Source organism: Sceloporus occidentalis, unplaced genomic scaffold (genome assembly GCF_023333645.1).
Source record: "Sceloporus occidentalis isolate IW3139 unplaced genomic scaffold, rSceOcc1.0.p SCAF_45, whole genome shotgun sequence".
Classification (NCBI taxonomy): domain Eukaryota; kingdom Metazoa; phylum Chordata; class Lepidosauria; order Squamata; family Phrynosomatidae; genus Sceloporus; species Sceloporus occidentalis.
Genome location: NW_028317025.1, coordinates 7670126 through 7695387, shown reverse-complemented (window position 1 = coordinate 7695387; position 25262 = coordinate 7670126). Strand labels below are relative to the sequence as shown.

The following is a 25262-nucleotide window of genomic DNA, read 5'->3' as shown; positions in this document are numbered from 1 at the left end:
CCCAGTTTGGAAATTTTCACTTTTGGAACTCACTTTTGTTGCCAAGGTTTAGACATTAATGGCTGTGTGTTGAGTTATTTTGAGGGGACAGTGAATTTACACTATTCTACAGGCTGAACACTCACTACATTGTAGCAGAGTATCATTTCTTCTGTGTTGTCACATAAAAAGATATAATAAAATATTTACAAAAATGGGGGTGTACTCACTTTGTATATACTGTATTTGTTATCCACTTTTCAGGTTCCTAGTTGTTTAATGCTTAATCAGATATATCATAAATAAAAAGAGAAAACTGGTGTGTATATAAGGCTTCAAACTATGTTTCCCTTCAGTGGTTTAATCATTTATTTCATATATCATAAATAAAGAGAGAGAAAAAATCATAGTGTAGCTTATTTATGTAACAATATTTGATAAAAAATTTTGTAAGTTGCACTCACAAAATTGGTGGGTGTGACGGCCCCGGGTTAATCTGTGCCGTCTGTAGTAGTTATGACCATCCGGGGTTAATAAGGGCCGCTTATATCCCTTAATGTTTGATTTGTGTATTTCCTTTATATATTTGTGGTGTGTATTGTCTGTGCTTTGTTCTCCGGCACATTCCTGGCAGATTCCTTGCTGGGACTGCTGGGACTGCCAGGAGAATGGAGATCAGGGTCCGTCCCGGGGAAACTTTGAACTGCTATCCATTGGTACCCCGGGATCGCCGCCGCTCCTTCGGGATCACCCTGAGAACGACGGCTAAAGTTATATGGACATTGCGGGTCTCGGTGGCCTAAGTGTGGTGCCGGACTGTCTGGGCAGGGCGGGAAGATGTGGACATGATTTATGGTCTTTTTATCACCTAACCTGTATATAAGCATGTGTGCTTTCCCAATAAATTGTCCTTCTTTCCCTGGACATTAGTGTTGTCTAATGCTTCAGGGACCCACTATATCACCTATTCTCTTTCTGAAGACAATCTCTGCACTGCCTGTAGCTGCACCTTGGCAAGCTGTGGGGCTACGATCGGAGGGACACCGGGCCAGTTCCTGAATGCTGCCTCACTAGTATCGTCTAGCGCTGGCAGCGGTTTTAACCCTTTTGGTCCCGGCCGGAAGCATCGCAGAACCAACGGGCGTATCCAGCCAGGGTACAAGTTGTTCCCGTCACAGTGGGTATATAAGGCTCTTCAAACAATATTTCTGTTACAGTACAAATACAAATTTCTGACAAGCAGTTTTATGTCCTTGGAAATGTGAACACATTACCTATTGTACTTCTGCTAAACCTCTTTTTCATACGGAGTTCTGTCCAAAATATTTTTTCCCTATATGGATCTGCATCCCATTTCGAAGAGTGGTATGTATTATACCAAATATTCACTTTTTATAGACTTAGCGCATGTTGAACTCCCATCCTTTTTTTCATATTATTTAGTATTTTTGGTGGGATTTGGAAAATTTGCATTTCTTTGCACTTTTCTACACTCACGCTCTCTCTCTTGTACTTTCTCAGAGATCTCCCTTATAAATGGCCCATTTGACCCTGTGGACCTCAGTGCCTCTCCAGCACAGCCTCCATAGCATTCTTCCCCATGGTGGTGTTCCTTCTACTCTGTTGAACTTTACACATGTAGAACAAAATAGTACTGTTGAGTGTCCAAATATCTCCCAGAAACAAATTTTCATTTTATGGTGAACACTTGACTCATGTCACACAGGGCCGGCCCAAGACAAAATGCCTGCCCCCCCCATTATCTACCCTTCCTCTCCCTGCCACCCCCCATTATCTACCCTTCCCCCCCCCTTACTTACCTTTCAGCAGTCCTGCGGTGAGTCTCCCTGCTCGGTCTCGGTGCTGGTTTTTAATGCTGAGCGCCGGAAATGACGTTATCTTCCGGCGCTCAACATTACAAGCCGGCATGAGATGCCCTCCAGATATGCTTTATGCCCCCTAGAAATGCCCCTCTGCCTCTCTGATATGCTACTCTGTTCCCTAGAAATGCCACTCCCCCTTCCCCAGACTTACCAATGAACCCTTCGACTCCCCGCTGCTAGCACTTCCGCCGTGCCTTCTATGACGCAGAAGTGCCGGCAGCGGAGGTTGTCTACACGCATCACTGCAGCTGGTGAACGTCTGCGCGATGCGGGTAGACAACCTCCGCTGCCGGCACTTCCGCCGGGGCTTCTATGGTGGAGCACCGGAAGGTTATGTCACGCTGGTGCTCCACCATTGAAGCCCCGGCGGAAGCCCAACAGCAGAGATTGTCTACGCGCATCGCGCAGAGGACCACCTGCTGCTGGAGAGGAGAATCCAGGTCCCCTGAAAAAAAAAACACCCGACAGGCGTCCCATGCGTCGGGCAATACGAATTGCGCATCCCTGCGCTAAACCCCGGTCATAGGCTGCACCCCCACTCAGTAGCGTACCTAGCAGGGGGCGGGGGGGAGGTCCGCCCTGGGCGCCGCTCATCACGGGGGTGTCACGGCTAGGGTGACCACATGTCCCAGATTGCCCAGGTCCCAGGCAGCCTCATCCCTTTTTTTTTTCCACAGAGGAGAGAGAGGGGCGCCTAGCAACCACTTGGCACCCCTCAGTCTCCTCCGCAAGGCCTCTAACTCCATTGCTGTGCCGGCGTAGAATGCTGAGCACCGGTATATGACGTCATACTCCGGCACTCAGCAGTGAAGCAGCGCGCAGCAGAGCAGGGAGACGGAGGTGTTGCGCTCCCACTGCAGGATGGTAAGTACAAAACCTGTTTGCGTTTAACTACAAAGGGGGAGAGGGTAGATAGCAAAAAACGAGGGAGAGGGGAGAGACAAAGTTGACTCATGCTGGGCTGTCCTATGTGTTTAATTTGGGTGCTGGTCGGGCTCTATGTGGGCAGTGTGGATACCAGGGCTGTCATCTATGCCTGTAATTTAGGGGGGTTTATCTATACCTTCCTTGCTGAGTTTTTATGTGATTTCCAGTTGATCTATACCTGCAATGCTATGTTTCCATACATTTTTATTGTATACCAGCAAATATGGGATTTGTATGTCTGATTCTATGCCTTCAGTGCTGAGTTCACATGTGAATAATAATAATAATAATATTAATATATATATATATATATATATATATATATATAATTGCTAACAGCAATCATACTCCTATCATGGTCAGGCAACCAGTAAATGCTAGAACCTGGGTATGCCTGGGCATGATAAGAGTGTGATTGCTGTTAACAGTGATAATATATAAATATTGTTATTGATTTTTTGTCCAATTTTGGTGTGTTACTTACTTTTAATAAAAGTGTGAGATTTTTTTTATGGGGGTCATTTTCGGCCAAGTAAATGCTGAATTTTCGGTTTTGGTCCAGAATTTTCATTTCGATGCATCCCTACTAAGCTAGACACTGAAGTGGTAGGCCTACACCATATCAATGTTTGGCTTAGTATATAGTGATAGGGGTTATGCTGCACTATTGTCGATGTCTGGCTCAATGTATAGTGATAGGGATTACGCTGTACCGCCGTCAATGTCTGCCTCAGTATATAGTGATAGGTGTTATGCTGTACCCCCGTCAATGTCTGCCTCAGTTTATAGTGATAGGTATAATGCTGTACCACCGTCATTGTCTGCCTCAGTATATAGTGATAGGTGTTATGCCTTACCCCCCGTCAGTGTCTGCCTCAGTATATAGTGATAGGTGTTATGCTGTACCACCATCAATTTCTGCCTCAGTATATAATGATAACGGTAATGCTGTACCACCTTTAATGTCTGTGCCAGTATATAACGATAGAAGCTATGCAGTTTTAAAGTGTGTGTGTGGGGGGGTGCCACATACAGGATCCGCCCCAGGTGCCAAATACTTTAGGTACGGCCTATATTCGGGCAAATACGGTATATATATATATATATATATATATATATATATATATATATATATATATATATAGACACACACATACGCTGAAGGGGACATTTTGATCAATGTTATGCCATTCCAGCACGACTGTGCCCCAGTGTACAATGCAATGTACATAAAGACATGGTTTGATGAGTTTGGTGGCACTTCATCGAACATCTTTGGGATGAACTAGAATGGAGATTGTGAGCCAGGCCTTTTCATTTAACATCAGTACCAGACCTCACAAATGCTGTACTGGATGAATGGGCAAAAGTTCCCAGAGAAACACTCCAAAACTGTGTGGAAATCCTTCCCAAAAGAGTGGAAGCTGTTTTTTACATAGCTGCAAAAGAGGGACCAACTACATATTAATGTATATGCATTTAGAATGCAATGCCGTAAACGTCCCTGTTGATGTCAGATGGCCCAATACTTTTGTCCATATAGTGTATATAAAATCAAAAATTTGACGTATTTTAATGGGTCATGTTACAGACTTTATGTAGCTGGTTACAATGTTACAGTTTGTCAAAAATGGCTAAAATTTCCTAATTTCCCTTCAAGTCATGGGATACCTCAAAATAAAGCATACATTTAAAAAAATGATTGTAGATGGTAGGGAATGGTTGCTGTGATTCTTTTTAAACACAATGGTGGTAATTGGAGTACTACACTAGAATTTATAGTTGTACTTAGAAAAACACATAAAGTTCTATATTACTAAATATATATAAAAAAGAAACAAAAGAAAAACCAAATCAAGTTGCAAGGGTTTGAACTGTGTAGGGTAAAACATTTTTAGTTTTACCATGAAATGTGAAATCTGCCAAATACAAAATCCTCTAAAATAAAGCTTTTGATCAGCTTAATTCTTTTTTCTTCCTTGATGTTTTTAAACCTTGCTCCCAACTAAAGCTGCATCAGACTAGTCATGGCAGATTAGGTGGGGACTTGGAGGGTTTGATGGCAACATGTTTTCTGTTTATGCCATGTGAGCTAAGAGAAATTTTAAAAAAGCAGATGAACTTAATATAGTCTTTCACAAGAGAACTGTGCAGTCAGACAATGACAACTTATATAGCATCCACCATCAAGGTTTACAGGACATTTTCAAATTACCAGTAATACACTTAAAATTGGTTTTAACACTTTTATAGGTTGTATTAAATGCCTTGTGATGTAAATAAATGAATAAGTAAAAACAACTTCTCCACTAAGTCATTTTTACTTACATCATATGGGGAAAAATATAATTTGAAGTTGATATAACCCCTTAAGGACAATGGGCGTTCCCTAAACCCATTGAAAACAATGCATTTTGTCATTAAGGGGTTAAATTTATGTCTGCAATTGGAAATGTCTTTACTAAGTTAAGAACTAGTGAGCCTCTAACAACCGGAATGGTAATAATCCATGCATAGTCCATTTCTGTTCACCATTTAAAATATTTTGAAACTTGGGGAGTTTAAAAATGAGCAAAACAAAAAATAAAAGCATAGAAGATTTCAATTTTGTGGATACATTTTCCAAACTGGCCATATTTATTTAGGAAGTCTACAAAAAAGGATAAGATAGACAAGTAAACCTGAGGTCAGCAAAGATGAGTTTCTGTATACTTCTTCACATAAACAAAACTGACAAGCTGTAAGCATTAATGTTACAGCTAAAAATATTGTAAACATAACAAACTGGTGTTATTTATGTGTAAATAATATTTAATGCAGTAAAAACAGTTAACTACCAAAGACTAAGTACGTTGGTAAAATAAATAAAAATTATCCCCAGGTATTAAGAAATCAATATTACCCATATTTGCAAGCCAATGTAAATACAATAGGTTGACTCAAATGTGGATTTAATACACAATACTCGGTGACAGGCCAAACTGAGTTATCCAGTTGCCTCCAGTCCAGTTTTAGAAAATCATTCCTATATCCAGACCTCCCACCTTAGGGCTTTCTAACAATATGTAATACATCTAAAAGTGTATTGTAACACTGTTCTGGATGAAGAAAAACAAACATGTTATTGTGACCATAACTGACCAAACAACTTAGTGATATTTAACTAGTTGGACATTAGATTGGGTTCTTTTTCCAATGGATAGCGGTACCATAAAACACATATGATCCCAAACCTCTGATAATTTACAAAACAATATCTTGCAGTGGTGAGTTTCTAGTGAAAAATCAGATTATTTTAGCTCTCTCATTCAGTAATTTATGGACCTCTGTTCTTCAGTTTATGTATTATATAATAAAATATACATAAATTACACTAATGTACGGGGAGGGCTGGTAGATTCTGGCCCCTAAATCCATGTCTCCACCAAGTAACTAACTTACACACTAGCGCACTTACACACACTCACTATAACACAAACATATACACACACTTACACTTTTACTTACTCACTCCTTCATATCCCAATCATACCTTACAGTACACCATCAGAACTCAAATTCTTAACATTGCCTGGACTGAAGCTCTTTCAGTTGTTTTTTAATTGTCTAAATGTCAAAAATTAGGTCATAATTAAATGCTAGTTAGTCAGAGGCTTAGATGTTAGGAGGTTAGGAGGGTGGTGGATAAGAGAAACACCCTCCCAGATAAAGTGATAGGGATTAATATAGTGAAGGAATTTAAACATTGATAACATAGTCATAAGGTAAACATAAGGTAAGACCAAGAACGTATACAAGTTTGAGTCTTTACATCAGAAAAAATAGGCAGACCGGATGGGACAAACGGTTCTTATTTGTCGTCAAATTCTATTTTTTATTTGTTTCAACTTTTCTTCCTGCAGACCTGAAATCAGCACTGAAATACAAAAACTATCTTAGATGTAAAGCTTTAACTGGTAAGCTAATCCATTGTAAACTAAGGTTTTTTTTGGTTTTTTTTAGCTTTATAGCGCCCTCTCCTGTACACTATGTTGAACCTGTGTGTCAAAATGTTTTTGTAATGATCTAAAACAAAGCTATTATTTAACTAAGATAATTTGTTTATATATGCTGAAAAACGATTGACAATTATTTACATGCCAATAAGTATTTTAAGGAATAAGTACCATTAATTTGTTAAGGAGCATGACCTCTAAAATAATTTTCTCTTCCCAGATGCAGTTTTCCGTATTCTCCTGTCAATCTAACATTAACAGCAAATGAAGAAACAAAAGACGGCTAATGCATACAAAGTATTTGTATTTTTTTTTATTATACTTTGTTTAGACATATTGTTCAGTTACTAAATGAAGCATACTAGCATATGTCTGCCTAGAAAATGTACTTATACATAGTTTTTTGGAAGAGAGTGAAGTAACACCAATAATATTGGTCCTAGACCAAATGACACTCCAGGCAAGAACTTTCTTTTGGTGCCTCTTATTTTTTTTTTTCCATTTAGGCAGTTTTATGTTTTGACATTATTTTGTGTTTACACAATTTCATATATAAACTAATTATCTATGTGAGGGGAGGCCCTGTACCCCAACTGGGTATTCCCACCAAAATATGCTTCCTCTTGTCGGGACACCAGGGGTTAACCCCTTCAGCGTTAAACAGAAGCAGCGTTGCTGCTGCACCGGAGCTGCGTCGGCGCTGTAGCTGTTACTCAGTGAATGTACTGTCCTGAAAAGGACAGTGAGTTATTACAGCAGCCCACCCCAAGCATCAGACAACACCAATGTTGATGTGAAAACAGGACTCAGTTTTATTGTAAACACACCAGTATTTAAACAGTACAAGGGGATAATTTACATACAATAGACACAGCAAACCACACATAGTTCTCCATCAGGACTCCTTTGCACACGGCTCAGTATTTGCACTCAGCCTTCCTGAGCCCATTAGGGGGTCGCTATTGTAGTCTGTGGGGAGGTTGGTAAACACGGGAAGTTCCCTGATTTCTGGCTGGAACCTGGTGGATATCAGATCTTAGTGCAATACTAGCCATTGAGCTCTCTGTCCTGTAAGTCCTGACCCAATTGAGAGTAAAACAGGACACATAAACCCTCTCCCAAAATGCAGGAACCCCAAATCTGTGTCCAAGCTCCACAGTCTTTAGAGTTTCTGGTAATTGGGGAAATGTGGCACTCTGTACCAGGGGGAAGAAGTAGTCCCAATGGATCCCCTGTACCCACCTCCCCAAAAACAGAACCCTTTCCAAGGCCAGGGCCCATAGTCTTTTATTTAAACATTGTACATTAAACATTATACTAATGGTGCAACACTATGATAAACTCATACCCGCTAAACATCAGGAGATAGAGGGGTAGTGCAACCTGCCCCTAGTATAGTAGCCCAGATGCTGCCCCACTTGTAATAATACACCACTGCCTGGTGCTACCTACATTTGCTGTCTGAGACGCCTGGTGCTATGACCAGCCCTTGGTAGGCCAAAACCACATTTTACTTTTAGTAAAGTTTGCAGCCATGTCGTTACACAATGTAGTTGAGCATGTCTATAATACATAGGTTTCTTTTTTTAGAGTATTTACATTTAATAGAAATTAGATGCAAACATTAGTTACAAAGCTTATATTACATTAAAAGATAATAGATAATTAAATGGAAAGAGCAAACCAGGAAAAAATGAGGCACTAGAACCTCCCATACTATTACACAAGATATTTTCATAAGTAAATATGGACATTGTTACAGATATTAATGTGCAGTAACGTATATCCGAGTTCCTTCCTTCATGCTTACTTTTTACTTATACCAGGTCCCTGGGTCTAATGTCACTGACCTACAGCATGTCCTGCCTACACAAGATTGATATCAACGACCCATTTGTGTACCACCGTCCTCTTAACAATGGACTATGAGACTTACTGAAACACACATGTTAAACATGTAGTTAATTCTATATACTAACTGTGGTTCCATAGCTGAATGGCATTTGTTAATAAATGTGATGGCTGAGCCCAACTGTACAGACACTCTGAGAACAGTTTCTCCTTTTAAAATATCCCCAAACTCCCAAGTGGCTTGGCTAAAATGGCCACACATAATTATAAATTTCAAGGACACGTTATATAGTTTATTTTGAATTATCAGAAATTTAGATGTAATGTACTTTACTGAGAAGAAGCTAGCAGGGGCAGGCAGGCAGGCCCACCCATTGGTAAGCCAGTCCAGGTTCTCCATTACGTGATGACATATTAATAATATGTACATTTCTGTAATGCCATGCACGTTGTGATCTTAATCATTTATACGAGCTTCTACACTTTGGTTGTGATAATCATCTAACATGTCAATAGAAGTATTGTTATTTATATACCTAGGATTATTTTTTTCACAATGCTATACAATAAGATATTTCAAAGGGGTTGAAATGTTAGGACAAGTGGTCGCTGTCTAAAACCAGAGTGACTGTAGTGAAATCCTTCTTCAATGTTGTTAACAGTGAAGCTTTTTATGAGTTTAGGGCAGTTTGGAAGTTAATCATTGTCTCTTCTTTTCCCTCTGGAAGAATGAGATATTCCCTGGCTCTTGGAATCCTGCCTAAACATCTAGAGGTCACATGCATTGAAATGCATTGCACTCTCTTCTATGGAGATGTCTTTCTTAGCTTGCCTCACTGCAAGACCCCACTCCAATGAGTCCTCCAGCATAACTACATATAAAAGGAATATATTTTTTCTTTTGTCAATAAACCAACTTTCCAGAAACAGAACAATATTTATACTGTCTACTTTGAAAAACCTTACTATCCAAGTGCTAGCAAAAAGTTGTAACATCTTTCTGTAGCAACATTTGCATGTTTTTCACAAAGGACCAGATCTAATTTCTGGCAAAAGTGTTATCCAATTAGTAGGGTTTTCTACAAGGCTCTGATTCATAATACATTAATTAATATGAGAGAACATGTCCCAGATGCACAAACGTGAATTGGTTACCAGACAAGCATAGAAAATGCTGATGCAACAGTATAGCGCCTAATAAATCAAGTTCTGCATTTAAACTCCTCAGACCTATGATGTATCACCCCATCTGCTGGATGTGCCTGTGCATGCACCAGATAGAGAAGAGAGTTGCTGGCTTGGCATCACAGTCTTTTATGGGTCTTTTTCATAACATCCTTGGAGATGAGCAATATTAGTGCAATATACTCTCTCTATTCCTTTTTCTCCCCTTTACTCTTTATGTTTTTCCATCTCTATCTCTTTTTTATCTCTATCCCTTCCTCCCCCTCCTTTCTTCTCCGTGTTTCATTTTCCTTTTTCCTTTCCCTCTATGCTTATCTTTCTTTTTCTCCACCATTCTATCTCCTTTTCTGTCTCATTCCCACTAACCTTAATTCTCTCTCTCCAACAACTCAGCCGCAAACTAGTACACCACACACACCCACTGAGCAGGGTTGTCAAGTGCTAAAGCATGTTATTATTATTATTATTTATTGTTTTATATAGCGACATCAAATTCCGTAGCGCTGTACAATGGGTAGACAGGACATAACAAGTAGCATGTAACATAACAAATTGACTAACATAGACAACATGTGAGGAGAGCCCTGCTAAAACAATGTTATAGTTGCAAGGTGGGTGGCAACTCCTTATAAATACTTATGCTTATGAAGTGTGATGTCCAACAAGCTCATATATAGGTGATGGTCAAGGCATCCACATACTTTTGGTCATATAGTATACTTGCTATTCATATGTATCCTACATCTTTCAGCTGTCAATATGCTCTATATTTTTATTTATACTACAAAATATGTCAATTGAAAACATATTTAGTGCCTACACTTTCCAATCACAATAACTACAGTTTTTTTCATAATGTTCATTTTTCTTCTGGATTAAATGTTTCAAATGTTTATCTAATGCAACATCCACAGTGATAAGATGCAGAAATTGTTTCTGTAGGATTACTTTTGCTGTCCACAAAGTTCCTGAAAAAAAGGGTCCCACATACAGAAAGCAATTAATTATTAATCCCATGGCTCACTGAACAACAGGAAGTTACCTTTTCCAGGATCCTTTCTTTAAATTTGATGTCGTCCCCAAGCTTTAAGGTACTTGTAGATTCATGAGCTTTCAGTTTTGCATAAAAATCAGAGAACCTGTTATATAATATTGAAATTGGCATGCCATTGAGGATAATGCCAAAAGATATGCACAGAAAAGCCACAATTCTCCCTAAAACAGTGCCAGGAACCGTATCACCATATCCTACAGTGGATATACTGACCTGAAACAAAAAGTACAGTTATTAGAGACATTGTTTCTAAACTCCAATGGCAGTAAACATACTGTATTCTCTTTAGCTTTGAGTGAATCACTTTCATGGTGAAAATAGTATTTTTATTCTACTTTCTTAAAATATATTGCTTTCATAGGCACTTTGTCATTTATAGACATTTTATGATCTACAAAAATGAAGATATCATATAAACAAGCATGTTAATGAAAGATCAGTAAGTTGGAAGGAGGTGAAATAAGCTTGGCTGTGTAGTGTTTGACAGAGAGCATGTTTATGGGATGAAATTAAGTAGAGGTGCAGAAGATAATAAAACAAACTATTTTGTAAAGAATTTAGTTAAAGGAGCACACCCTATTTTCATGTTAAATAAATATAGGAGTCCATTTTGCATAGACGTCATACATTAGTTATTGTAGCTTCTGTCTCATTTTTCTCCTCCCATTGGCTGCCTCTACTGAAAGTAAGGAGCGTACTTCAGTATGTGTCTTGCATGTGCTCGGTAGAACTCCCATTGTAGGGCATGGGAACTGATAGCCTTTTGAAATGAATGAGTAGCAGCAGCCAATCACAAGAACAGTGGCAGAACTACCGGGGTTGCAGGGGTCGCGACTGCAACCGGGCCCTGGAGTACTGCCAGTCAGGGGGGCCCAAGGGGTGCCAAGCGGTCGTTTTCAGCAACCGCTCAGCGCCCTTCTGTTTCCTTTGCTCCCTGACGCCTGCCTCAGCACTGCCCCGACTGCAGTGGTGGAAGCGTGAGGCGTCTGTCTCAGGGGGGTAGATAATGAGAAGGGGGGTAGGGAGATGGTAGATAGTGAGAAGGGGGGTAGGGAGAGGGTAGATAGTGAGAAGGGGAGAGGGTAGATAGTGAGAAGGGGGTAGGAAGAGGGTAGATAGTGAGAAGGGAGTAGGAAGAGGGTAGATAGTGAGAGGGGGGTAGGGAGAGGGTAGATAGTGAGAAGGGGGTTAGGGAGAGGGTAGATAGTGAGAAGGGGGTAGGGAGAGGACAGATAGTGAGAAGGGGGTAGGGAGAGGGTAGATAGTGAGAAGGGGGTAGCGAGAGGGTAGATAGTGAGAAGGGGGTTAGGGAGAGGGTAGCTAGAAAGAATGGAGGGGTAGGGAGAGGGAATAGATAGTGTGAGAGGGGGGTAGGGAGGGGGTAGATAGTGAGAAGGGGATAGGGAGGGGATAGCTAGTGAGAAGGGCTAGGGAGAGGGTAGATCGTGAGAATGGGGGGGTAGGGAGAGGGTAGATAGTGAGAAGGGAGGGAGAGGGGGTAGATAGTCTGAGAAAGGGGGTAGATGTTGTGAGAGGGGGGTAGATGATGTGAGAAGGGGGTAGATTGGGTTGGGGGTGGGGGGCCCATAACAGATTCTCGCACCAGGGCCCTGAGGCTTCTAGTTACGTCTGTGCACAAGAATGCTATATGACATTGTTGCTTTGCTAGCATACATGCAATTGCCTGCTGCTTCTGTGACTTCAATGAGAGTGCTACTAAGCAATCTACTGAAACTGCTCTAAAAAAGTCTCCAATGACTTGCTCTCTCCCAAAGTTCCCTTCCCCATTCTAATATTCTTGGATTCTCTGCTGCTTTTGATACTGTTGATCTTTTTCAACAAGATAAGGACAGCTTTGCAACATATTAAAGGTCCTAAATTTGGTGCAGGGGGCAAAAGGGGGGTGATGCCTATGAGTCTAAGTAAAGGTTAGCCTAACTTGGGGCACAGCTGATCCCTCTTGGGGACTTTTATAGGTTTTAAGTACTAACATGGGAGAGTATTAATAATAAAAAAAATTATATTTTATTTATATAGTGTCAACAGTTTACGCAACACTTCTTATATTACATATTTTCAAAGGGTATGACAAAACTAGAATTGACAGGCTAAGACAAACCAATACATTAGATAAAATCGACCTTGCTTACAAATTTACAATCTAGTGTTATTTTTTTTAAATATTCCAGGCATGGGACTGACAACATTGGGGCAAATGGTTCTTATCTGTCATCAAATTCTATTTTTATGTCAAAAAAACAAAAAACTTGGATATGATGTAAATAATTAGATTATATTACCCCTTAATTTTAGGTGGAGGGGTTTTTCCATCAACTTTACCCCCACCATAACATAGTTACATAGTTCATAAGGTTGAAAAAAGACCTAAGTCCATCAAGTTCAACCCTTCTACCTAACCTTCCTATTCTTGATCCAAAAGAAGGCAAAAAACCCCTAATTAAGCTACTTCCAATTCTGCCATCAGGGGGAAAAAATTCCTTCTTGACTCCAAGAGACAATCGGGTTTCTCCTTGGATCAAGAAGCTCTAAAATATTAATGTTATTCTATTTATATCCCTGTATATCATGCCTTTCTAAGGAAATATCGAGGCCCCTTTTGAAGGTATCTAATGTATTGGATAACACTACCTCCCTTGGAAGTGAATTCCATACCTTAATTGTCCTCACTGTGAAGAATCCCTTCCTTTGCCATATATTGTGTGTGCTCTTTGTACTGATCCAAGCCTCATGCAGCTGATAAATTCATATTACGAATGAAACGGCTGTCCATGAGAGATTATCTGACTTCTGCACCTCTTTCCAGGGCCTTGTTCAAAGACTGTCTAGTGCAGCAGACATTTGCTCCAATGGTTCCATATAGGATTTCTCGCCGGTGAGTATAGCTTACTCTTTAGTAATTATTCTGCTACCAACATTCAAACTACACAAATATATTCTTAAAAAGTTATTTTTGTTTGTTAGCCTTTTAAGGTGATGCCTTTTATTGGGCCCACAAAGAAGAAGAGACCTTGGAGGTCTTATATATAATGTCCTATAGTCGATGACTATGATCCAAGTTGGAATTTAGTTCATGTAAAAATGATAACATACACACAATACACTAATACAATATTTATCCTAAAACAACCCAAAGCTTACCGCTGCCCACCACCAGGCATCAGGGATACTGGTGAAATTGGTACCAGGTACATCATGTTCTACCGAATGCATGAGTGCAGAAAATGTGAACACACCCATAGCAATAAATAGGAACAAGCAGCAAACTTGCTGATAGCATTTGCGGATAGTAAAGCCAAAAGCTCTTAGACCTGTGGAATGCCGAGCCAGTTTTAAGATCCGAAATATCCGCATCAGTCTTATAATTTTCAGGACTTTTCCCAGCTGTCCCACTCTTTCCATTTTCTCAATATCATGATGGTGCAAATACAACTCTGTCTCTTCAGAGAACCTCTCAAATATGATCTGAATGTAAAATGGTAGGATGGCTATAAGGTCAACTATATTCAGTACTGTTTTTAGGAATCTTTTTACATCTGCAGTTGAAAACAATCGCATAAAATACTCAGTGGTGAAAAATATGACACAAGCAATTTCCACTTGATCCATGTATGACTTTCCATTTAAACTCATGTGCTGGAGTTCTTCTACAGTGCTCAGACACATGACTACAGCGGAAATCAACACAAAAAAACTTGACAAGATAGCTATAATCTTAGCTGGAATAGAAGAGTATGGATTTTCCACCAAATTCCAAATCTTCTTTCTTAAATCACTCATCCATTTTCCTTCAAAGTGCTTCTCATGGTCATGTCGGTCAGCTTCTGCTTGAAGTTCCCTCTGTATTTTAATATGTTCCTTGAGCTCATCGTAATGTTCTTCGAAGAGGATACGGCAACATCTTTGGATATAGTTTAAATTGATACCCCAGTATTCTATTTCTTCAATAAAGTTGGCTGGACACAGTTCATCCATAATCCACAGAATACCACTACGATAAAAATGAAATATGTAGTAAAAAACAACAGGGTCACGATCAAAAAAGTATTCGTTCGTCTGCACTAAAAAGTCATCACATAGATTCAGTCTTTTTACCAGATCAACGCATGTTGCCATTTTCCCAATTCTAGTGCCTGGATACTGGGCTGCCACACTGTAATCTATCTGGAATCTTTTCCCTCCAACATTGAGGTTGAGTAAGAACAAATTCATTTTTGTAGAAGCTTGCACACAATTGACAGCTTTCTGATGATTTATATCTTCCATAGAGCTCCACTTTTTTATTAAGTTCATCTGTGGAAGAGGAAAACTGTTTCTCCTGTAAGAATGAGAATCCTTGTAGTCTCCAAATTTCAGGTTAGCTGACAGACTTGTCCTTCTGATACCTAGCTGTTTCATCTTCGAGGTTTTTTACAAGATAGTATAAAATCTCTGAATGTTGGGGGGGGGGTCGCAAAATTGTATCCCCTGAAGTTACTTCCATTAAAGTTCAAAACGCAAATATTATTGCACTACATGATCATTCTTTGTTCATTTAACTTGCAATCCTATTGCTTTGTCTTGTGAAATCTTGATCCTTTTGTTGGATAAAAGAGGATTGATTGGAATGATTTAGTAACTGCTGTTGTGGTGGCTAAAAACAGCTTTTACGTTAAGACAGTAATAGGATTTAGTAAGTGCCACATTAGGTCTTCAAGATTAAAACAGATGTATAGAATCATGTTGACCCAAACAATGCCAAAGTAGTGGCTAACCTACTGGTTTACTGGTATTAATATCTCATCACCTCCTCTAAATAAATTATGAGATATTATTACACAGTAACACAATACATTTTGTCACAATGTTTTGCTATATTATTTAATGAGATTCACATAACTTTTACAACATAAAACAATCATAGCTAGACCTTAGTTTACAGAATTTCACGGTAATGTACATAACACAGTAAATAAAAAAAAATAAAGCCCTGACCGTCATTTTTATGACATTTACCGGTTTCTGAACTTATTTCTTGTAAAATGGAAAACAATATATATTTGGGAAATAAAAATTAAACATTTGTTTAGGATGCCATCTAGTGGATACAACAAACCAAAAATTATTTTTGTATTCAGTGAACCAATGGTGTGATCAACCTGTGCAGAATTTTCATTTTGCAATTTGTTTGTTTACAATAAATTTCAGTATTCCAGGTGAATTTACTTACTTATTACTTATTACTTACTTACTAAGTTACTTATTTAAACATAAGACCAGTAGAATAACTTATCGTACATAGGTAATATAAAAATAATATATTTAAAAACCTTAATGGTAACACTATTTTTATACCTATTAGACTTGTGCATTTGTTTTCGTAAAACCTTTATTTTTAACAAAAATTCCTTGTTTCATACGAATCAATGAAAACAAGGGCAATCTCCGCCGAAGAAACAAAAGAGAATGGCAAAAGTGCTGAAAATGTATTTGGATTCGTTGCCACATGTAGCTACCATTACAAGCCATTTTGAAGCCATTACAAGCCGTCTTGTCACTCCTTGATGAGGTAGAGTTACAGATTCATGGGAGTTTGAGACAGTTAGTTTAGCAGAGGCTGAGATTGATGAGTTTATTTTAATGCAGAAAGAAAATGTACTGTTGTTGGGTGGATTGGAGAAGCTGTATTGACTACTGAAGAGTATTACAAGGATTGCAGCAGAAATTTTTTCCCCTGTTCCTAAGTAGAGTTTAGTTGGCCATTTTTGGTACCAGCCACTTGTGGACAAGTCAATTTTTTTTTATTATCTTTCTATCCTATCATCTATTATGTTTCATTGATCAATAAATATTGGTGACAAAACCAGTCATTAAAATATATAATACTGGGGAAAACTAGTTCTGCTCCACGGGGCTACATGTGCCTATGATGTGCCATTGTCTGCCTGCACAGGCCCAGTGTTCTACTACTATTGCTGCTGCTGTCCTAACTCTGGAGGAACCTATTTTTTTTTTAGATTTCTATAATATTGGAGAAATCCAGTCCTGCTCCATGGGACTGCATGTGCCTATGATGTGCCATCGTCTGCCTGCCCAGTGCTCTACTACTACTGCTGCTGGTGCACCTCTTTGACCGCCTTACGCCGGGGGAACCTGTGACGGGAATGACCCATACCACGACTGGGTACACCCGCCAGACGTTGCTTCCTTCTGCCCCTAGTCACCGGACATACAAGACTTGGATCATCAGGTTGAAATATTGCCGATGACAGCAGGAAATACAGCCTCTCAGGAACCTCGGCGGCACTGTAGTATACGGAAGTATAGCAATACCTCAATAACAAGGTAGGACTCGTAGAGAGGTAAAATAGGAACTACTTTATTTGAACCAAACACAAGAACTATATATACACAAGTAAGAAAGGGGAAGACAAATGTCACAGGATCTAATTACCATGTCAGGAAGGAAGTAATTAGATCTCATCCTGCAACACAATATCTGGGGGAAGGACAGAATTACATGAGACATAAATAATTACATTAATTGGGGAGGTAGACCAATAGGATGATGACAGACATATAATTGAATTGAAATAAACAATGGCTATGACATAGCGCCAACAGGGGCTAACAGGATTAACAGCTACTGGCTGTGTATTTAGTTATATACACAGCAGTAGGGGGTACACAAAAGACAGTGAATGGCAGTACTAATACCTAGCACCTAACACATTAATACATTTCTTCACAACCCAGATGGCAGGGGGCTCTTCTGCCATCAACCAATGAGGTGCACCAGCACTTCATTGGTTGATGGCAGACGAGCCCCCTGCTGGCGACCAATAGAGTCGCTCCAGCAGCAAGGAATAGAGGTGAGAAAGTAAGTGGGCTGGTTCCTTATCTAAGATACATAGTTTTTCAAGGTTACTTAACTCCCTCGTAATCTGGGGATCTGGTAGTAGGGAAGATGCATAGTGCTTAATTTGGTGGTGTACAAACAGTAGACGGAAGGACGGGGGAGTCTGCCGTGTAAGATCGCGGATCGGTCAAAAGGTGGTGCCCCTCAGGATCTGGTGGATCCTTACTGGTCCAGAATGTGGTGGTGGGAACAGATCACGCAATCCCCTGCGGGTAGTGGGATCGAGTTCAGGGTTATATGTAAGGGGAAACAGAGGGCCCGGGACGGATGTCAGGAGTCGGTGAGAGGCTACTCACTTCAGAACCCTAGAGTAGCAGTGATTATGGGGTGATTAGAAACCGACAGCGCCCTAAAGCGGTCCGGTAACCATGGGGCGACCGCGATATGATGTATAAAGAAGGAGTTCTCTAGGGGGATCCAGAGCTTGGGCGCACCAACTGACCATTTAACCAGTCGGCATAGATGAGACGCCATCCAATACCATTCTATGTTGGGGACCCCTAGTCCACCCTTGTGTTTGGGCCTGGTCAAGTGGGAGAGGGAGAGTCTGGGGTTCCGATCAGCCCAAATATAATTCCAAAAAAATCTTATGACGCTTTTGAAAATACGCTTTGGGAAGAAAAATTGGTAGGCACTGTAATACGTATAGGAACCTAGGGAGGATGTTCATCTTGAGGACCCCAATGCGGCTGAACCAGGAGATAGGAGATGGGACAGTCCATTTGAGGCGGTCCGGAAAGTAGCAAATCAAAATTTAGAGACTGAAGTCGGAAAAGATCCAAAGGGATCCATAGTCCCAGGTACTTAATCGCGGAGTCTGCCCATTTAAAGGGAAAAGAGTGGGCTATATCGGCTTTAATCTGGTCTGGAACGTTGAGCTCCAGAATTTCCGACTTTTGTAAATTAATTTTATAGTTGGAGAGGGGAATGTGTGGGAGCGAAATGTTCGGCTGGGTGACCATGCAAAGCATGTCATCTGCGTATCTACTACTTCATTCTAATGGCCTGCGCCAGGGGTTCCATTACCAATATGAATAGGAGTGGGGAAAGGGGGCAACCCTGTCTCGTGCCGTTCCAAATGTCGAGACCATCAGAGAGGATGCCATTTACTTTGACCCGTGCCGAGAGGTTGGCGTACAAGGCTCTGACTAGATTTAGGAAGTGATTCGGCAGGCCGATAGAGTCCAATACCTGGAACAGGAAAGGCCGATAGAGTCCAATACCTGGAACAGGAAAGGAAACGCCTTTTTGGCATCCATAGATTTCAGGGCATATGGTATCCTGAGCTCTCGAGCATGGGTCAACAGGTTTAGAACCCTGATGGTGTTATCTCTGGCCTCCCTCCCGTGTACAAAGCCTTCCTGGTCTTTGTGTATCAATGATGGGATATAAGATTGAAGGCGTAGGGCCATAACTTTCGCTAAGAGTTTGAGGTCTGTTTTAATGAGGGAGATGGGGCGATAATTGGCACAGCATTCGGCGTCCCTACCCGGATTAGGAATTATTGCGATGTGTGCTAAGTTGGTATGGGGGTCCGGGACAGCACCGTCAGCTAGAGAGTTTAAAAGGGTGGGTAAGTGGTTAACGGTCGTAATAGTGGCTGGTGAGGCCGTCTGGACCTGGGGTCTTGCCCTTAGGGGTCAATTTGAGTGCAGCCTTCACCTTGTCACACGACACAGGGGTGTTCAAAGCCTCTCTAGCACCTTCAGTCAGGCATCGGGGCAGATACTTCGCTAAGTACATTGTTAGGAATTCGGCATAGTGTGGGTGTCGGTCAGTCAGGGAATGATAGTACTCCAGAAAACACTGAGCGATCTCAGAGGATTCATATAACAGAGTACCTGAATGGTTTCTAATTTTTGGGATAAACGCGGCGGCCCGTTTGGACCTCAGAGCCCTAGCCAGGAGTGTAATGGTAGGACCCCAGATGGCAGAGTGGGCCAGGCCAAACAGGAACCAGAAAGTCAGAGAACCAACCGGGTCAGACAGGTAATCAGGATAAGCCAAATCAGAATCCAGAGACGAGGTCAACAAGCCGAATCAATACGAGATGAGCAGGAATCAGGAGACGAATCAGGAGACAGGAACGAGGTCCATAAGCCAAGTCAAACCAGAGCAGTCAGTAACAATCTAATGTGCAAGCAAATAGCAAAAATACACCAACCAAGGATGATCCAGAAGAGGAATTCCGGGTTTAAATAGGCAGAGGAGGAGGCGTGTCCTGCATGAAGAGGTCACCCGAGGTTATAAAGGCATGTTACAAATGTAACGTGCAATATTAACGTGCAAGTTTTGACCACACGGTGGCGCTGTGGTACCTGTATGCCGCGTGGTCGGCCATGTGGTGAAGACGCAGACCGGGTAGCGGTGGTACTCGCTGCCCGGGAAGCCGCCTGAGGAGGAAGCGTCGCGGGAGCAGCCATGGAGCGGGACCGGAGAGGCAGCTAAGTCCTTACAAGGAGCTTGCCCGGTCTGTCACCCAGTTCATAGAAAGATTTCCATGCCAGGAGGAAAGATCGCTTTGTCCTGGTATCTAGGAGGGAGGCCAGTTGCGTCTGCAGGGTGTGCAGGCGGGACATGATAGTCAGGTCTAAGGAAGCTTTATGGGACTGTTCCAGAAGCGACAGCACAGCGGCCGATTTAGCTTTTTCTGTACGGAGCCTAATTTGATGAGATGCCCTCTAATTACGGCCTTATGGGCTTCCCAGACTGTGGGAAAAGGGACCTCACCCGTGTTGTTGTCCAGAAAATCATTCTTAAAATGTTCCGAAAGATCGGAGAGAGAGGTGGGATTATCAAGGAGATTTTCATTGAGTCTCCAGCTCCAGATCTTACTTCTGGACGGGGACAGTCGCAACGAAAGGTGGACTGGGGCGTGGTCGCTGAACACACGTATGCCTATATCTGAAGAGTGTAACTGTAGCAAGTGGTGGTGGGATAAGAATAGTATATCAATCCGGAAGTACCGGTTGTGTGGATGAGAAAAGAAGGCGTAATCCTTCATGTCAGGGTTCTGTGATCTCCACACGTCCACCAACTGATTAAGGTGTATGGCCCTCCGTACCTTTCCAATGTGACGGTATGGTATATGGGAGAATTGGGAGGAGGAGTCCTTAAGAGGATCCAGTTATATTCAGGTCCCCCCCAAAGATAGCCAGACCCTCCTGGAATTCCCCACACGGGACTAAACATGAGACAGATTGACCGCGTATACATTTCCCAAAGAGACCACTTGATTGCCTAGGTAACCTTTGAGTAAGAAAACCGAGAACAACAAAAACTATAGTCAGATGTGCGTGCAAAAGACACAGCAAGAGACCTAACGGTAGGTCATGAACCAATGCTTTGGCTCTGGAAAGAGTCGAAGCGGGCCGGCTCTGGGGGAGTGTGTGTGAGGTAAGAGTAATGAGCAAAAGGCGTAGGGAAAAGTAGGGGAAAGTGTTACCCCCTAAAAAAGGAGACCAAGGGTGGTTCAGAGAGGGAGCCGTCTGTAGATTCCTGGCTGACGGGACTTCCAGGAGTGCGGAGGTCAGGGGGCGCACTTACAAAACGCATGCCCGGCTATCTCCGCCCTGGGGAAACTTAGAACTGCTGCCACTCGGGGTCCCAACATCGGATCGTGTTGCATTTTGGACTCAATATTCTAGGGACCCCGAGCTATCCATCGGTACCCCTGGGATCGCCGCTGACCCCTCGGAATCACCCCGAAAAGAGCAGTTTGGGGTTATATGGACAATGCAGGGCTTGGTGTCCTGAGTATGGCGCCGGGCTGTCTGGGCAGGGCGGGGATATGTTAATGTGATTTATGACCCTTTCATTGTTGAACTGTATATAAGGCTGCGTGTTTCCCCAATAAATTGGAGTTGTTGTTGTTCACCTGGACATTAGTCTTGTCTAATGCTTCAGGGGCTCGCTATATCACTCATTGTCCTTTTCAGGACAATAACAGCACTGTTATGGCTACGTCTCGGTGGGCTACGGTGCTACCCTGTTTCCCTGAAAATAAGACATACCCATAAAATAAGCCGTAACAGGATTTCTAAGCATTTGCGCAATATAAACCATACCCCGTAAATAAGACATAGTGATAGGCGTGCCCAATCTATCAGATTGCTATATCATTCATCCGTGTCACAAATAGAGTTAAAAAATATAAACATTTATTTTTCAACAGGAAATGGAAAATATATAAAAAAGTTTTATGAGAAATCAGTGCAGTTTCACGGGCTTCTACCAGGTGTCCACTGCACTTTCCAATGGTCTTCTTTATAACTCTTATCATGTATGCACTTCCTGGTTCTTTGTAGCACCGAAAGTCCTGCATGTAGCTCTTGCATCCAATTCAACACACAACGGTTTAGATCATGCAAGTATAAATAATATGTATGATTGATACAATCAATTTTTGACAAAGCCATAAAGACTATATGTTGGAAATATATGCATGTCTGTAAATGTGGGGGAATGTAAGAAGAACAAAAAAAACAACAACCCACATTCCACATATATGCATCTTTCTCCAAACCACAAAAAGTTAAACAAATCAAAGTCTGCATTTAACCCCTTTGGTTGTAGGGTTTCTAATTCAAAAACCCACTTCATTTTTCTTTAAGCATTTCCCAATCTTTCAAATTGTGTTCTCTTTGCCAATTTTTCTCTACTCTCTCAATGGCATAAAAATTTGTTTTATGGATTTTTTCCATGACATTCTAAAAAACGTTTGGATAATGAGTGTTGGGTAAACCCTAATTTGTTCATATAACCTTTGTTTTAAAGTTCTTGAGGTGCATCCCACATGTGGATATCCACATGGGCCTTCTAACATATAAATGACATTGGTCGTATTACATGTCATAAATTGTTTTATTTTAAAGTGTTTGCCATTTGCAAATAAAAATTTCTGTAATAGGGTTTTTTTTAACTGCCATATTGAACACATTTTACATCCATAGATCTATGGTTCAGATTCTTGTTATCCTTTTCTACCTTAGTATAACATTTGGTTAATTTTTGTTTAAGATTAGGTGCTCCTCTAAATACAACTAACGGGTTGTCAGGTAGGAAGGACCTTAGGATATTGTCTTTTAATAATAGGATTTCAGTGTTTTTTTTAACTACTTTAATTTAATTTTCCTTGATTGATTATTGTAGTAAAAAATCATTGAAATCATATATGCTTGACTTTGTGTTTTGTCTTTGTATTCCAGTAAAGTGTCTCTTAACTTAAGTGTACAAATGTGTAAAGTAGATTTAGTCCACAAGGGGTTAAAGTTTCAGGTCATGACTCCTGCGCAGTTAATATATTTCCAGTATAAAAATCTTCAGAAAATGGGGGGGGGGAGCCACACACATTCAAAATGTTTTTATTGACAATATATTCAATTTAAATTATTCAAGCTATCATAATAATTTTGGAAGCTTATAGCAAAACCAAGCTACATTTGTAGCTAAGTTGAGAAACAAATGCCCATGACGCATTTTATATTACATACATACCCAAACACACAGTTAAATTAAATTTGAAACCTTTAGATCTTTCAAGTTATCACTAGACAATTTTGCAAAAAGAAAAAAAAAAGTCTCAATTTAAATCTGTTGTATTACCCGAATCTGCTCACATAAAATATGCATTGATGCAACATTATAAAAACATTATTTACACTGCATTTCTCACATCAACACAAAACTACACAATCTTTCTCAATAAATATTTCCAATCAGGAACAGTTAAAGGGGTCTGTGGCTGGATTATTAGTGTTTACATTGGTTTAAATGGAATCTTACCTGCATTATGAACCTTCTGAATAGGATAAACTGGATTGCGTACTGTGAATATTTCCCCACAAATAAAACTATGAAATGATTCTAAAAAGTATGTAATGATAATGCTTGTATAATGAATGTATACAGAAAACATTTTGCAAAACTGTGTCAGCACAGCAATGCCATTCAGGTATGTTTATTATTAAAATCTACAAATATTAAGTCCATCACAATTTTGTGGGTACATTGCCACCACTTGCTACAGCGTTAGCATTCTTGAGGATTGATATCACTAAAAATAGTTTAAAACAGAATATTTGAATTTGCTGGTACCCTATGGAAGGACTACTCTATCTATGCCCATATAATTATACCAAGATCAAACTGTCATGTAACTGGACAAAATAAAACGGCTTGAAAATATGCATTTGTTTATATGTCTCTATATTTATCAGGGGCCATTTACTGGTGAAAATACCATGACATAAAATGTGCTTTATATATATAAAGAATGGGTAATTTATAGAATTTAGTATCTCCAACCAGATGGTTATCTAGTGCACATTTTAAGTTGGTAGTTCAACATGGTCTGAAAACAAAAATGTGTAAAGGGTAAAAACACAGACTTTGCTGTGCATTACAAATTGTTAACTCGGATCACCTTACATCTAAGCTATGTAAGCTCGCTTCGTAACCAAGTCAATGAGATATCATTCACTTAAGTGGTGCAGTGAATGAATACTTATAAACGTAACCTGTACTGTAGAAGACCTTTTAAAGTACTATCAGCTGAAAAAAAGAAAACAATAGCAGGGCATTTGGTATAAAACTGCTTGTTTTCAGTATTGGAAAAGTAATTCATAAAGACTAGTCACATCAAGTTAGTGAAATGTATTAAATGGAATAATCCAATTTCCAAGTATTCAGTAACAGACTGGAATATATTAAAAAAAAAAAAAAAAAAAAAAAAAAAAAATAAAAGGAAGTACCTGAAAATCTACTGATGAACTATGTTGAAGTCTGCAAAATGCTTAATTTTATTTCAAGACACGGAGGCTCATATTGTGCAATTAACCCTTTCTTTACTCCAAACAGCAGCAAAGAAAAAAGACATTGATGAAAGCAAAAACCAATAAACATGGAGAAGTACAAACCCCTCCCATATATTAATCATAATAGTAACAATATAAAGGACTAGCACAGCCCCAAATCTTCCTCTTTCTTTGCTGCTCCTGACAGCAGATAAGTATATTTTTCACTGATATTTCATTCATATTCTCATTGAGCTTTATGGTGCTTTTCTACTGATTTTATATCGTTGTTTTTTCTTTAGCTAATTTTGTGTGGTGTGTGTTGTTCCTCCCCTTCGGGGGGGGGATTTTAAAATTTCATTATTTCTCTGCCTATGTTTATTTTAAGTTGATTATTCTTCTGCCTCTGTTTATTTTATTTCATTGCTATCCCGGTATAGAGTTTCGGTACGTTGTCGGTTTCTTCGGCTCTCGCCTCTAGTCCTCTCTACCTCCCGTCCCTGTTTACCTCCCCTGACCCGGCTCCCGCGTTTATTGTCGGCGATCGCGGGAGTTTCGCGTTCCTTTTACTTTTTTCTCTCTTCGCGGCTTGTGCCGCGACTTACCTTACCTCCTTGTTGTTTCCCTTGCCTTTTTTCGGCTCCGGTTTTCGCGGCCACGGGTTTATCTTCTTCTGCC

At 40.3% G+C, this 25262-nt stretch overlaps 1 protein-coding gene across 1 annotated transcript in view; it reads right to left on the bottom strand.

The window, feature by feature from the left end:
* The window catches only part of LOC149289543 (potassium voltage-gated channel subfamily V member 2-like), a 46409-nt gene extending 31119 nt beyond the window's left edge, over nt 1-15290 (bottom strand). The window contains exons 1-2 of the mRNA XM_089490621.1: nt 14034-15290; nt 10845-11087 (exon numbers count right to left, since the gene is read on the bottom strand). Coding sequence (XP_089346747.1) covers nt 10845-11087; nt 14034-15290 — 1500 coding nt within the window. The remainder of the gene's footprint in view (nt 1-10844; nt 11088-14033) is intronic.
* Nucleotides 15291-25262: the final 9972 nt, after the last annotated feature.